Source organism: Hyla sarda, chromosome 9 (assembly GCF_029499605.1).
Source record: "Hyla sarda isolate aHylSar1 chromosome 9, aHylSar1.hap1, whole genome shotgun sequence".
Classification (NCBI taxonomy): Eukaryota; Metazoa; Chordata; class Amphibia; order Anura; family Hylidae; genus Hyla; species Hyla sarda.
The window spans coordinates 144,399,303-144,415,844 of NC_079197.1; the positions used below are offsets into that span (position 1 = coordinate 144,399,303).

The 16,542-nt window shown below is 44.1% G+C and overlaps 1 protein-coding gene across 2 annotated transcripts in view; it reads right to left on the reverse strand.

Annotated features, from left to right (window-relative positions):
• Nucleotides 1-3,038: 3,038 nt before the first annotated feature.
• The window catches only part of LOC130290421 (G-protein coupled receptor 4-like), a 61,728-nt gene continuing 48,224 nt past the window's right edge, over nt 3,039-16,542 (reverse strand). For both annotated transcript variants that reach the window (XM_056538052.1, XM_056538053.1), the window contains exon 2: nt 3,039-4,777. In XM_056538052.1, coding sequence (XP_056394027.1) covers nt 3,706-4,777 — 1,072 coding nt within the window. In that variant the 3' untranslated portion in view covers nt 3,039-3,705. The remainder of the gene's footprint in view (nt 4,778-16,542) is intronic.

Sequence of the window (16,542 nt, forward strand, 5' to 3'; positions counted from 1 at the left end):
GGTCACCCCAGTCATAAGCTTAGCACTAAGAATAGCAGGAGGTCCAGCACTTCGATCACAAGTAGCTTTATTGAAGAAATGGCACACAGTAAAATCGGTAGTCAGACGGGTTTCGAGTGCATGCGCTCTTCCTCGGTGACTCCGTCACCGAGGAAGAGCGCATGCGCTCGAAACCCGTCTGACTACCGCTTTTACTGTGTGGCATTTCTTCAATAAAGCTGCTTGGGATCGAAGTGCTGGACCTCCTGCTTTTCTTCATGCTGTTGGGTGCCTAGCCGGTCCGTGCACCGAAATAGGAAAGGCGAGCTGGACTTTTCCTTTTCATTTCAAGCTTAGCACTACAGTAGGGGTTGACCATAAAGCCACTGCCTTATTCATGGGATAACTTACCTACTGCTAAGCTTGGATATCCCACCAGGGTAGCTTTTTTTCGTACTGTATTACATTTGTTTAATGAAAACCTTAGTCGATTGAGATGGTGTCTCTCCTTCTGGGGTTTTCTCTACCTGCAAGTGTTTAAAAATTACAAAATACCCCCAATATAAAGACTGGGGTCCATAAGGAGAAATGTGCTGGTAGAGAGTCACCAGTAGCATTTTGGCATAGGAGGTCTATACAAGAGCATGGAGCTTCAGCGTGGTGAGCACAGATGATGGGATGGTTAAAGGCCTGAACTCATTCAGTGCTGTCCAGCAACCTCAAAAATTATTCAATTAAAGGGGTACTCCCCTGGAAAACATTTTTTTTTTTTTTTTTTTTAAATCAACTGGTGCCAGTGTTTAAAAAATCTTAACCCTTCCTGTACTTAGCTGCTGTATGCTCCACAGGAAGTTCTTTTCTTTTTGAATTTCCTTTTTCTCTGACCACAGTGCTCTCTGCTGACACCTCTGTTCATTTTAGGAACTGTCCAGAGCAGGATAGCGTATATGCTCGAGTATAAGCCGACCCGAATATAAGCAGAGGCCCCTAATTTCACCCCAAAAACCCAGGAAAACCTATTGACTTAAGTATAAGCCACGGGTGGGAAATACATCATCCCCCCCTCCCCTATCATCATCACCCCCTGTCATCATTCAGACCACCCCTGTCATCATCCCCCCCCTGTCATTATCTGCCCCTGTCATCCTCCAGACCCCCGTCATCATCCCCCCCATCATTATCTGCCCCTGTCATCCTCCAGACCCCCCCTGTCATTATCCGCCCCTATCATCCTCCAGGCCCCCCTGTCATCATCCTCCCCTGTCAACCCCATCCCCCCCCCCCCCCCCGTCATCATCCAGACCGCCCTTTTGTTGTCTACTCACCTCCCCAGTTTTTGCTCTCTCTGTCCTTTCTATAGCTGCAGGGATGGTCCGCATTTTGGTGGGGAGGGCGAGCCGGTCCGGGCTATCCATCTTCTTCGGGAGGCCCTCTTCTCCGGGCTGGCCCCGGACTAGTGACGCTGCCGCGCAGGGACAACTATGCACAGCAGACGTCAGTGTGCAGGGACGCCCCTGACATCACGGACGTCTGCTGCGCACGGACATCCCTGCAGTCGTCACTATAGTCACTAGTCCGGGGCCGGCCCGGAGTGGAGAAGAGGGCCTCCCGGTGAAGATGGATGGCCCGGACTGGCTTGCCCTCCCCACCGGAATACAGAGGGTCCCTGCAGCGAGATGGGCGAAGATGGACGGAACTGCCATATCCCTCCCCCCACCGGTATGCCTGAAGTTTATTTTTTTTATTTTTTTCTTTTTTCTTTTGGGTGTTCACTCGAGTATAAGCCGAGGAGGGACGTTTTCAGCACGAAAAATCGTGCTGAAAAATTCGGCTTATATTCGAGTATATACGGTAGGTTTGCTATGGGGGCTTTTCTTCTACTCTGGACAGTTCCTAAAATGGACAGAGGTGTCAGCAGAGAGCACTGTGGTCAGACAGAAAGGAAATTCAAAAAGAAAAGAACTTCCTGTGGTGCATACAACAGCTGATAAGTAGTGGAAGGATTGCAAAATTTTAATAGAAGTAAATTTACAAATCTGTTTAACTTTCTGGCACCAGTTGAGATATGTATGTATGTATATATATAATTTAAAAAAAAGTTTTCTAGGGGAGTACCCCTTTAAGAACCCCAATGAATAACTACTATAGGAAACTCAATTTTTTAACCAGGGCTTCCCTTTGACCATCTTTGCTCTATAACAGCCTTGTAGGTTTCACAGCATGTATAAGCTTCCAGACTAGTGCATGGCCCAGTTACTGCTGTAATCTCTCCCAATCCTTTTGATCCAATTGTTTTATTGATGATATTTTATTTTATATAAAATAACCTGCATTACTGAGCAACTGCAACTCTCACTAGCTCCTTACTCCAGGCACCATTCTGATGTGGCTTTTAGCCAGCATGTCCATATAAATAGCAAACTCTCGCAGCTAGAAAAACCATAGTTGGTCACATGCGGCCATATTGGCCAAGGAGCAGAGCATGTTGGTCTTTGTGGATGGTAGTATTTATAGCCATTTAACGTTTCTTGCAACGAAAAGGCCAAGAGCCTTGAAGGAGTGAGAACTAGATTCAGGACATGTTCACGTGGCTAGAATCCACAATGATTTGGGCTCTGAACCCGGATAGATTTACACATCCAAATCAGCACGAAAAGTTAACAAAAATCGTTTTTTTTTTTTCTGTTTCTTTTTAAACACTTTGCATATTTTTCAGTGTGGGAAGAAAGTAGCATATCATTTTTCCATGCGTTTCCGTGTGGAACGGCCGGAAATTTCTCCCATCGTAAAATCTGCATGTAAATCCACATCAAAAGCTGCATAAAAATGCATGGATTTCAGGTGCAGATTTTAAGATGGAATGTGCTGCCTCTTAAAGGGCTACTCCACCCCTAAACATCTTATCCCCTATCCAAAGGATAGGGGATAAGATGTCTGATTGTGGGGGTCCCACCACTGGGAACCCCCGCGACCTCTCCTGCAGCACCCCCTGTCATCTGCTGCACGGAGCGAATTTCGCTCCGTGCAGCAGATGACAGGGGGTGCTGCAGGAGAGATCACGGGGGTTCCCATCGGCGGGACCCCCGCGATCAGTCATCTTATCCCCTATCCTTTGGATAGGGGATAAGATGTCTAGGGGCGGAGTAGCCCTTTAAATGTAACCACGTGAACAAGCCCTTGGTCTTTTTTATGGTTAGCAGCAGAAACCACAACATAAAAAGGTCTGTTGCCAAGAGCTATACACACACATATCTCAGCCAATAGGACCATGGAGTGTGCAAGGATTCTCGAAGACTGCATGCCATAGGTTACAATGCATGAGTAGGTAATGTCCTCTCCCATTGGATTCTGTTTCTGCCGGTGTAAATGGTTTTCTAGGACGGATTTTAAGAGAGTAAGTAATTTTAAGTAAAAAATGTAATTTTATTTTAAAGAATATTCAACTATTACAAAAGACATTGATATGTAAAACATGTATTTTCCCACGGGATCCAGTGCAACAGGTAAAATAAAGTAAAAAAGTTTCCAGAGTTTTCCATGTAATGTCTGGATTTGTAGTTTTAACGAGGAATAAAAGAGGGAAGGCATTAAACACGTCTCTGGTTTTTCTTCTATTAGAAGTTGTAGACTTTTTTTCCAATATTGGCCGATTTAGAGACCAATGTGAACCTTGGCTCCGTATGCTATTCATCATATGAACAACCAGTCAACGTTACAGATCACCAGTCAAAGTGCAGTCTCCGCTTTCTTCTCCAGTAGATGATCATTTTCTACGTGTTGGGTTACGGTGTCGTACCCATGTTTCCTTGATGTCCTCCGCCTAAGAGAGCTGCGAGCATGACGAAGGGATCGGAGCCCAGACCATACTGCTCGGACTTCCTTCAGAAGATCTTGCTTAATGCTTTCGCTGACAAAGATGTTGATGAATGGGTCCAGGGCACTGCTAAGACTGGTCAAGGCGAAGGTGATTCGATAAGCTGGACGTACCTTCCGCTCTATGTCACAGGTGCAGATGTTCCGGTCACTAACATAGGAGCGGATGAAGAGTACAATGTGGTAGGGGAGGTAGCAGATAATAAAGATGGCCGTCATCGTCAGTAAGAGCCCGATGATCTTTCGTTTTTGCTCTTTTTCCAAGCTGAGGCTCTGGTGAATAACCCGAACAACAGAGCAGTAGGAGACCACTACAAGTATCAAGGGGATGAGGAAGACTACAAAGATACGGAAATAGTTGAGTCGAGCCATCCACTGGTCCATTGGATACTTTTCGTAGCAAAGCTTAACGTTAAGACTGGAGTTAAAGAGTTCATCCCGACCAAGGAACACAGAATGACTCCCTAAGATAATCAACCACACCACAACACATATGATCATGGCACCTCTCATAGTCCGCAGTGCCCTGGCCCCGAATGGAAATACAGTGGCTACAAACCGATCAACAGCAATACAGCTGAGGAATACTATGGTGGTGTACAAGTTGGCATTGAAGAAAAACCCAACAATCTTGCAACTGAGAGCCCCAAAAAGCCAGTCCTCTTTGGCCGTGTAGGCAATCCATACGGGAAGTGTGAAGACATACAGGAGGTCTGAGGCACAGAGATTGGCGAGATATACTCCAAGGACATTACCCCTCTTCACATTTTGGTAGATGACACCTATGGCAGCCAAGTTGCCAACCAGTCCAAAGATAAAAACCAGTCCGTAGATAATAGGGAAGAGTGTGACCTCATATTCAGCACGGTAGTCACAGTCTATATCACATGCCATGGAAGAACCGTTCTGGACCATCAGATACAACCTAAAAAGAAAAAAGAAACAAAGTCACGTAAATACTACTAGCAAGTCATGAAAGGAGTGATTGACATATGCCAACATAATGGCCCTGATTGAGTGGAGTGGAGTTTTCTTTGTGGCATTTAATTTTGACAATTTTTTTTATTACGGTATTTACTGAGGTTTCTAGAAATGTGTGAACTTATAGTAAATTCGATTCGTCACGAACTTCTCGGCTCGGCAGTTGATTACTTATCCTGCGTAAATTAGTTCAGCCTTCCGGTGCTCCGGTGGGCTGGAAAAGGTGGATACATTCCTAGGAAAGAGTCTCCTAGGACTGTATCCACCTTTTCCAGCCCACCGGAGCACCTGAAAGCTGAACTCATTTATGCAGGAAAAGTCATCAACTGCCGAGCCGAGAAGTTCATGACGAATCAAATTTACTGTAAGTTCGCTCATCTCTAGTCACGAACTTCTCGGCTCGGCAGTTGATGACTTATCCTGCATAAATTAGTTCAGCTTTCCGGTGCTCCGGTGGGCTGGAAAAGGTGGATACAGTCCTAGGAGAGAGTCTCCAGCCACCGGAGCACCTGAAAGCTGGACTCATTTATGCAGGATAAGTCATCAACTGCCGAGCCGAGAAGTTCGTGACGAATCAAATTAACTGAAAGTTTGCTCATCTCTAAAGGTTTCCCTACATTTTGCACTTTTCCCTACATTTTGCTTTTTTTTTTTTTTTTACACATGCTCTGATCTGTCCACCACATTTTCAGTGTAAACCCCTTTTGGCGGCCACGCCCCCTTTCCCCAACGACCACGCTTTTCCAGGTTCTTTCAGTAAAATGGAGAGTTGGTCGGGTTCTTTTCAATTCTGGCGAAGATTCAGGCGCAGACAGAATTTCTGGCGCACAACATGTCGCGTTTACAACAGTAAATCAGGGCCGATGTGCAGAAACAGGCAGCCGCTGACCCTTCCCTATAGGGGGTGTGTGTAATTTACTGGGCACAACAAGGACTATCTTGCCCTGTAGACCAGTGGTCTTCAACCTGCGGACCTCCAGATGTTGCAAAACTACAACTCCCAGCATGCCCGGACAGCCAACGGCTGTCCGGGCATGCTGGGAGTTGTAGTTTTGCAACATCTGGAGGTCCGCAAGTTGAAGACCACTGCTGTAGACCATAGATGAGGGGGATCTGCATTTTAGAGAGTTTACAAAATGTAGTTGCTTTATTTTTACACTGTATTAGACGGTTTCAGCATTTGCCCAGTACTAGCTTAGCAACACACCATATACAATCTAAAATGCTAAAATGATTGTATAAAACACTAGAGGGCACAGGAACACTTGTCTTTTTGGGAAAAAAAAATGTTATTTTCTTCCTTATCACAACTAAAAAAGGCTGTTCTGTGTTGAAACGCCACGACGACCAAAAAAAATTCAGCAACTCACCAATAGAGAAATAGAACGTGGCCGCACATTCACAACTTGTACTTTGATTACTAGTAGAGATGAGGGAACTTACAGTAAATTCGATTCGTCACGAACTTCTCGGCTCGCCAGTTGATGACTTTTCCTGCATAAATTAGTTCAGCTTTCAGGTGCTCCGGTGACTGGAGACTCTCTCCTAGGACTGTATCCACCTTTTCCAGCCCACCGGAGCACCTGAAAGCTGAACTAATTTATGCAGGAAAAGTCATCAACTGGCGAGCCGAGAAGTTCGTGACGAATCGAATTTACTGTAAGTTCGCTCATCTCTAATTACTAGTTTCTGAAATTCTGCTGAGAACAAACAGGTTGTTACTGTACCTTTTGATCAAAACGTGCAAGCCCTCATGCCACATCAAGGCCTCCTGATCAGAGTGGGTCTAAACTAACAATGGCGTAGCACCGGGCGGCAACCACTGTGACACCAAGAACGATCCAGTGGCCAGACAGCCCAACTTCTGCCCGATGGAAACACCACCCCACAGCAAGAATGGTTGCCACAGAGTCGGCGCAGGCTGAACTCGGAATCTCCGGGCGGAAATTTTCCGCCCGGAGATTCCGAGTTCCGCCTGCACCGACTGAATTAGTCGGCGCTAGGACCACGTGGACACTGCAGTCTCCTATAGACTGCTATAAGTTCTGCTATGATTTCCGCCTGAAGAAAGAGCAACCCCTTTCTTCAGGCGGAACATTTCTAGCGGATTTTTCATCCGGATTTTGCGCTTCACAAATTTCGAAGTGTGAATTTGTGAACGGAAAACCATTCACTACACTATGCATTATAGTAAGCGGAATTTCTGACGGAAATTTCAAAGCGGAAATTCCGTAGTCTGAACCTAGCCTTAAGGCTAGGTTCACACTACGGAATTTCCGCCTGCAATTCCGCTTTGAAATTGCAGGCAGAAATTCCGCTTGTATGTATAGTGTAGTGAATGGGTTTCCGTTCACAAATGGACACTTTGGAATTTGTGAAGCGGAATTTGTCAACGGAAAATTTGCTTGAAAATTTCCGCCGAAGAATGGCGTTGCTCATTCTTCAGGCGGAAATACTCGCAGAACACATTGCTGTCTATAGGGGACTGCAACGTCCGTGCGGTCCTAGTGCCGACTGATTCATTCGGCGCTGGCCGCACTCTGAATCTCCGGGTGGAAATTTTCTGCAGAGTAAATCTAGATTTTCTGCAGAGTAAATAAAAGATTCCGCAGTGTAAATCTAGCCTAATAGGTGGAGTGGAGTGCTGGCCATGGAAAACGTAAAATAAAAGAAGGGACAGAATACAAAAGTAACTCACAAATAGAGACACAGAACATGGCCGCACATCCACAACTACGAACATGGCCCAGACATTTTTACTCAGCAGGAGACTGCATAAGGGTTTCCTCCTAGCATTATCCCAGCCCTCTATTTAAAAATCTTAAAGGGGTATTCCAGGAAAAAAAAATTTTTTATATATCAACTGGCTCCAGAAAGTTAAACAGATTTGTAAATTACTTCTATTAAAAAATGTTAATCCTTTCAGTACTTATGAGCTTCTGAAGTTAAGGTTTTTCTTTTCTGTCTAAGTGCTCTCTGATGACACGTGTCTCGGGAACCGCCCAGTTTAGAAGAAAATCCCCATAGCAAACCTCTTCTAAACTGGGTGTTTCCCAAGACATGTGTCATCAGAGAGCACTTAGAAAAGAACAACCTTAACTTCAAAAGCTCATAAGTACTGAAAGGATTAAGATTTTTTTTTTATAGAAGTAATTTACAAATCTGTTTAACTTTCTGGAGCCAGTTGATATATAAAAAAAAAAAGTTTTTTTCCTGGATAACCCCTTTAACCCTTCCAGTACTTATCAGCTGCTGTATACTTCAGAGGATGTTGTGTACTTCTTTCCAGTCTGATCACAGTGCTCTCTGCTGCCGCCTCTGTCCCTGTCAGGAACTGTCAGGAGCGGTTTGCTATGGGGATTTGCTCCTGGTCTAAACAGTTCTTGACGCGGACAGAGGTGGCAGCAGAAAGCACTGTGGTCAGACTAGAAAGAACTACACAACTTCCTGAGAAGCATACAGCAGCTGATAAGTACTGGAAGGATTATTATTTTTAAATAGAAGTAGTTGACAAATCTGTATAACTTTCTGGAGCCGGCTGATTTGAAACAATTTTATTGTACGTTAAAAAGGTTCTCTGAAGGAAAAAATAGACTATTTTCAGATGTGTTTGCCAAGCCAGACTGTGTGTGGTTCACGTGTATGTCCATACTTCACCTGAGATTAGAAGTGAACATTAAATCATTTCATCTAAATTACAAACTCGTTACCATAAATGTTCATGACGTAATGGTGACAAAGAGGAAGCGGACTGGCTAAGTGACTATCCATGCAGGGTCTGTGTTTGGTTAAGGGTTAATCTATATCCATATATGCAGCATGTCGCGGGATCGGCACTTCACTGCACTTACAGGTAAACGCTCAGAAACAACTCAGATCCAGAAACAAACACATTACTATTTGTGATCACCAACCGCGAAGCCGAACACGTAAGACGATCAATTCCATCGCCTCATTCGCCAATGGGCAGGACTTATGTTCCATGTATATATACACTTCTGTATAGTAGTCATGGAAGATACGGAGGCACTCAGGTCTCCAGAGGACGGTTTATTCTCGGACCGAGCATTGCTGGATGACCTGTTCTGAATAAACCCGAGTGCCTCCGTATCGTCCTTTACTATTGTGGCTCTGTTTGTCTGGATGAGCACCGGCGTCGGGCGGAGGATCGGTGAGAAGCGGTGGTGAATGTGCCGGGAACATATATCGTTATCCCAATTAAGTAAAGAAAATGAGTGGTGCACTGTGATGACCTTTAAAAAGGCCAGGGGTGCTCAGTCCTCAAGACCAGACCACGGTCGGCAATATGAGTAAGGTAGATGGAAGACAGCACTCCAGCAGTGCCGTCGGAGTGTCATCTTCTATCTACCTTACTCGTTATCCCAGTGGTAGTGCCAACATAGGACTGCGTCTCTGTTTGGATTATCTTCTGCATTGTAGTGCAGAGCTCCTCTACAGCGCTTCAGTGAAAAAGAAGGCAAAAAATATAAAAATAATAATATCCGTTAACCCAATCTTGTGCCGGTTAGAGATGAGCAAACTTACAGTAAATTTGATTCGTCACGAACTTCTCGGCTCGGCAGTTGATGCCTTATCTTGCATAAATTAGTTCAGCTTTCAGGTGCTCCGGTGGGCTGGAGACTCTTTCCTAGGACTGTATCCACCTTTTCCAGCCCACCGGAGCACCTGAAAGCTGAACTAATTTATGCAGGATAAGTCATCAACTGCCGAGCCGAGAAGTTTGTGACGAATCGAATTTACTGTAAGTTCGCTCATCTCTAGTGCCGGTAGTCATATACTCATCTTCTTCTTGTATACGTAGTAAACTAAATATGATAACGGATACTGAAGTAATGGGGGATCATACAGTTTCATACATTTAGCACAAGCTCCTGGAGAACCTTATACTGCATGGGATGTGTCTGTTCTGAAAAGCGTAAGTATTCAGGCACATGATGTAGAAGAACACTCTTGGCACACATTGGGTCAACTGTCACGTCCCCTCCCATAGACTTGCATTGAGGGGGCGGGGTGTGATGTCACATGGGGGCGGAGTTGTGACATCACGATCTTCCGTCCTCGTGGTCGGGATGGTATTAGCCCGAGGGCCTCCAGTGGTTCCTGAAGCCGTTACAGGTGGGTGCCGCATGGTAGAATGCGGGGGGTCCCCAGCGGTGGGACCCCCGCGATCAGACATCTTATCCCCTATCCTTTCGATAGGCGATAAGATGTCTAGGGGTGGAGTACCCCTTTAAAGGGAGTGCTCCTAATCTTAGCATGTTGCCTGTGTAAAAGCCACCTATCCATGGAAGCAATCAGATTCCAAACCCCCCCACCATGGCCAAGACCAAAGAGAGCACTGTGGTCAGACTGGAAAGAACTATATCATTTCCTCTGGAGCATGCAGCAGCTGATAAGTACTGGAAGGATTATGATTTTTAAATAGAAGCAATTTACAAATGTTAACTTTTTGGCACAAGTTGATTTGAAAACATTTTTTTTCCCCTGGAGTACTCCTTTAAAAGTAGAAGAGCAGTCCCAGCTATGTGTACAGATATGGCACCTATTAGAGAGGTAACCCAGGAAGGTGAGTACCACGTGTTTATACAGCCCCAGCTCCTAGGAGAGTGATACTTGTGCGGTGCCCAGCATCCAGACTCCGTGCCGAACCACACACTCCACCAAACCCCAAATACAATGTGCAACGTCAATTCTAATTTCCCGCACTTCCCAGTCATTTCCTCTACATTTATTTGCTCTTCAACACTTGACATTCCAGCCTGAAGGACTAACCACAGCGGTCCCTTCTGGTCTCACACTCCTGGTCCACCTGCCGCACTACACAGCACATGGTCATTTCAGACTGCGCCCTGGCCATTCCAATAGACTACAATTCTGAGGAAGGCCAAAACAGGAGGACATTGGCTTCATTCGGCCTGGATTATAATTATTATGTGAGAAGTTTCTGTTTGCACCTTTTTGTGTCCTTAGGTGTACAAAAATTAGCACCAATAGTTTTTTATAAACAGATTTTAACCAAAAAAGAACAACACAAAGGGGCTCCGTGGGGGAATTAGTCATTGGATTTGGACATCCTTTTGCGTTATGAAAAGTTGCATATTTGTCGCAGGTTGCGTTTTAGATGTTTTTGTGCGACTTTCCAAACATCCACATTTTCACAGTTCGTGTCTGTGTATCAATGTGTGATATTACCCTGAAATGAGTAGTCGGAAAATGTATCCCCTATCTAAAGGATAGGGACTAAGTGTCTGATCGCTGGGACCCCCTGTGATTTCCTGCTCGGTGCTCCGGCTCTCCTTGTGCACCCTCCATGCATCTCTATGGGAGAGGTGAAGCACTGTACTCGTGTATCTCCAGTTCTCCCATAGAGATGCATGGAGGGTGTCGGCAAGACACGAAGAGTACCTGTCATCAAACCATATTTTCTAAAACTAACTCAGATTATATTCCCTAACTACTCTTAACACCCCTCCTGACCTTAAATTTTTTTCCGAGCTTTAAAAAGCTGTGTATCATACCTTTCCCCTTGCTCACATTGTGTGAGCTCCCGGCAGGAGAAAGTGGGCGTTCCCCAGCAGGTGTGAGATCACTGAAGCCTGCGAGAGCTGTGCCTCACCATGCCCGGCACGCACTTCCTGGGTTTGGTCCCTAGCCAGGTCGGGGAAGTGACCAAACTAACTGTTTGACTTGTGGCAGGAAACAGAACAGAGCCACCTAGTGGCCATTTTTTTTTTATATCACATTAAAAACATATAAAGAATTTTACAGGAAGTAAATAGTAAAGTGTCTTATAATTACATAATGAACAATATATTAAATGTTTAGTTTGGTAACAGGTACTCATTTAATTGGAGTACCCCTTTAAAGAGTTCCTGTCATTTACATAAACTACTGGCATGTTGTCCAGACATGTCAAAAGTCTACATCACATAGGGTCTCCATCCCAATACCCCCACCCCCCCCTGCGAGCGTCATTTATAACCTGTTGAGCTCATCAGACTGATCTGGTGGCTGGACCCGGGCCCGTAAAAATAAAGTTTTCCACGGGAGTACCCCTTTAAATAATATAGGCGCATTTTATATTATTGCTAAAGTGTGACCGCAACTTATAATGCATCTCCTCTTTCAGTCACCCCTACTTATTATTAATATTGGCATAGTGCTTTTGTTTATATTAGGACTCAAAAAGAATTTTCGCACAAAAATGTTGCACCTTTTTGCATGTTGTAGCTGTAACTGCATTTGTAAAGAGAGTTGTAGATGTTCGCAGTGATAAAATATTTGGCAATTGCGTTTTTTTTCTTTTTAATACACACATTTAGGCACAATATTTGTACAATGCATAAGAAAGTTTTACGCAAGTCTGCAATGGCTAAGGCATGCAGAGTGTCCGCCTGGAAAACATGGGTGGACGTTCCGCACATGTGCATGTTCCGGTCGCAAGGACCGCTCGGAAATGTGCCGCCTCATAGGCAGAAATGCATTTCTGAGCAGAAGACTGATGCCGGAATCAGGATTTTAGTGGCAGAAATATTTGCGGGCTGTGTGGTGGGAATGGTTGGGGGTGCAATTGTTGGGTTTGTTGTGACTGTCTGTACTGCTACCTCCCTTGGGTGGGGGTACGTCTGCCTGTCTAATGTGGGGGAACTGCCGCCTACCTAATGTGGGGGAACTGCTGCCTCCCGTCTAATGTGGGGGAACTTCTGCCTACCTGGGGAACTATCTACTATGTTCCTGCCCAGCTAATATAGGGACGAACTATCAAGTTAATAGGGGGCTACTATCTACATAGGTTATATAGGGGGTTTTCATACAATGGACAGCTAACTGGCGGATCTACCTACAGGGGCCACTCTCTCAGGAGGGGCCCTACCTACTCGGGTAACCTATTATTACGGTTTGGGGCATTATAGTTCTTGGAAAAATATGGAGCCTGAAATGTTTTCTCCCCCCCCCCCCGACAGGTTCTGCAGAGAGGCGTGCTAGCTGGAAGAAATCATCATGACGGTCTGGACCGGAAGGAGAAGAAAAAGGAAAGTGACCAATTCCAATTGGAGAAGACATCACCTGATATAACTGTATGTAATCTCATTTAGGCTCTATTGTGGTAATGGTGGGGGTTGTTGTCAGTCTGTCACCTGTATATGACATCCTCCTAAACTTAGATGAGAGACTGACAACCTTATTGCTGTTAAAGAGGTATTCCCATTCTGCATGTACTGGTGTGATGGGGCGTGCCTAGGGGTGTGGCTGAGGGTGTGATTAGTGGGCGTGGCTTGTCCCTCTTTGCTCTCAGCGAAAGTTGTGAGGTGGGTTGTCCCAGCGGTCACAATCCCCCACAATCAGACTTATCCTCTATGCTGTAAATAGGGGAGAAGTTGTTTTTCACTAGACATCCCCTTTAAGAGTCATCATATGGTGGTTCTAGCACAGTGTGATTGTTTCTGTTATGGAGTTTTTTGTTGCCCATAGCAACCAATTACAGCACAGGTTACATTTCTCATGGGCCTCTTTGAATATCAAAGCTGTATTGTGATTGAGTAACTGGTCTTTGTTGCTCGTAGCAACCAATCACCATTCATCTTCGATTTTCAAATAACACTATAAGAAATTTGACCTGCACCGTAATTAGTTGCTATGGACAACAATAAACCATTCAATCCATTTGTTTTACTGTATTCCGTCTATCTTGTGAATCGACGTGCCTCCTGCTCTGACCATTAGGAGGCTCCGTTTTTATTGGTTTTACAGTTGTTACGAGAACAAAAAATGCCAAGATTTAAAAGAAAAAACTTTATTGATATCTTGTGATGCATTTTTATTACTTTGACAATAAAAATGTTATTTACAGAGCACACACCAGCATGGCTGGAAATTTACATGGCATTATTCTTCACACAGATCCATTGTTATCTATGCAATATGTTTGGCGTTACAGCTAACCTGAGCTGCAATACCAGTTACAGCCAATAAGTCAGAGCAGCGCTGTTCCTGGCAAGGGAAAAAAAATTAGGCCTATACTTAAAGTTTACCTGTTGCCTTAGAAACCTTTTGACAAGTCCTAGATATATGACAGATCAAAACTTTTGATGGGTCTCTGAGTGTTTTGACTTCGACCAATTGTTAAAACGAGCAGGGAGAAAGGTGCAGCTGACAGGCAATCCCATAGACTTACATTGTAAGTTTGTCTTGCTTAGCGAGCTCTTCTTCCAGCTGGTTCTACAGATCGGCCATGTAAACAGTCAGACCCCGACTGATCAAAACTTTTTACGTGTCCAAAGTTTTTTTTTAAAGGGTACCTTTCATGCAGAATAACTTTCCAATAGCATGTTATAAAAAAATATGCTTCTTTCTATTTAATTTTCCACCTTGAAAAAATGACCACTAGGGGTCTCCCTACCAGTCCTGGCCGCAAGTTTTTTTTTTTTTTTTCCCCCCATAGATTTCAGACTCGGGCTGGAGTCCTAAATCTCAGACTGCAGCCGGGACACAGACAAGCTCAGCACTATAGATTTCAGAATCATGCTGGAGTCCTAAATCTCAGACTGCAGCTGGGACACAGACAAGCTCAGCACTGTGCTGAGCTTGTCTGTGTCCCAGCTGGAGTCTGAGATTTAGGGCTCCCGCATGAGTCGAAAATCTATAAAAAAAAAAAATTAAAAAAAAAAAAAAAAAACGGCCAGGACTGGTAGGGAGACCCCTAGTGGTCATTTTTTCAAAGTAGAAAATTAATTAGAAAGAAGCATATTTTTTAATAACATGATATTGGAAAGTTATTCTGCATACATTAATCTATAATATATCAAAAGTTTTTTTTTTGATAAATAGGTACCCTTTAGGGTGACAGTTAGAGATGAGCGAACTTACAGTAAATTCGATTTGTCACTAACTTCTCAGCTCGGCAGTTGATGACTTATCCTGCCTAAATTAGTTCAGCCTTCAGGTGCTCCGGTGGGCTGGAAAAGGTGGATACATTCCAAGGAAAGAGTCTCCTAGGTCTGTATCCACCTTTTCCAGCCCACGGGAGCACCTGAAAGCTGAACTAATTTAGGCAGGATAAGTCATCAACTGCCGAGCCGAGAAGTACGTGACGAATCGAATTTACTGTAAATTCGCTCATCTCTAGTGACAGTGCCAATTTAAAAGTAATGCCCTGTAACAACCCCCACTTCTTTCTAAAACATCCCACCATGGCTGGGTTCACACTAGTATAATACGGATGCATTTTTGACTCCCATTTTGCATTTGTGAGGACCACCTTGCTGGGCTGTGACACCCACATCAGCACGCCATATACACAAATATATACACTGCATATTAAAAAGATTTTGACTAAGTCTGCGCATTCTATTGCTTTCTGTTATTCACCATTTTCACATTCAATGGATCCAAAAGGGGCTGTATATGAACAATAAAACATGTCTGCTTTCTTCCAGTAACGACGCCACCCTTGTCCATGGCTATGTTTGGTACTACAGATTAACAATATGCTACTGAATTGGTCTGACATGCAATACCAGACACAACTGATGGAGAGGAGAGGCACTGTTGCTGGAAGACACTACCTTAGCCATGTTTTATTTGGTCAGGCCCGATTTCTGGCACCCCTGCTTATCAGCTTACTGATGGTGCCGTAGCACTTAGGTAAGTATAGTGTCCCCTTTGTTGTTTACAAGGCACCTTAGTTGCATAGACTTTAATAGGAATGCATAGCAGTGATCTGTAGCACCAAGTGCAGTCATCAAGGATAATATGGACCAGGCATAGGCAACCTTCAGCACTGCTCATGTTTTGGACTACATCTCCCATGATGCTTTGGCAGCATTTTGGCTGTAAGAGCATCATGGGAGATGTAGTCCAAAACATCTGCAGTGCCGAAGGTTGCCTATGGCTGATATAAACCATCAACATTTAAAGGGGTTATCCAGGAAAAAAACTTTTTTTAATCTATCAACTGGCTCCAGAAAGTTAAACAGATTTGTAAATGACTTCTATTAAAAAATCTTAATCCTTTCAGTACTTATGAGCTGCTGAAGTTGAGTTGTTCTTTTCTGACTAAGTGCTCTCTGATGACACCTGTCTCGGGAACCGCCCAGTTTAGAAGCAAATCCCCATAGCAAACCTCTTCTAAACTGGGCGGTTCCCAAGACACGTGTCATCAGAGAGCACTTAGACAGAAAAGAACAACCTTAACTTCAGAAGCTCATAAGTACAGAAAGGATTAAGATTTTTTAATAGAAGTAATTTACAAATCTGTTTAACTTTCTGGAGCCAATTGTTACATAAAAAAAAAGTTTTTTTTCCTTGATAACCCCTTTAATTCCCAGAAACCCCCTTCCATGGTATCAACGCACATGAGAGAAAGGACGCCAAACCCACTGATTTGTGTGCTCTCCCAAATAGATTAATTTGGGGGGGGGGGGAAGAAAATTGTGACTATTACATTTTAGCACATGATCTTTTTGCCTTTAAAAGGGGTACTCTGGTGGAAATGTATTTATTTATTTTTTTAATCAACTGGCTCCAGAAAGTTAAACAGAATTGTAAATAACTTCTATTAAAAAAATCTTAACCCTTCCAGTACTTATCAGCTGCTGTATTCTCCACAGGAAGTTCTTTTCTGTGGAGATGTCAGCAGAGAGCACTGTGCTCGTGATGTCAGCAGAGAGCTCTGTGTTCTAAAAAGAA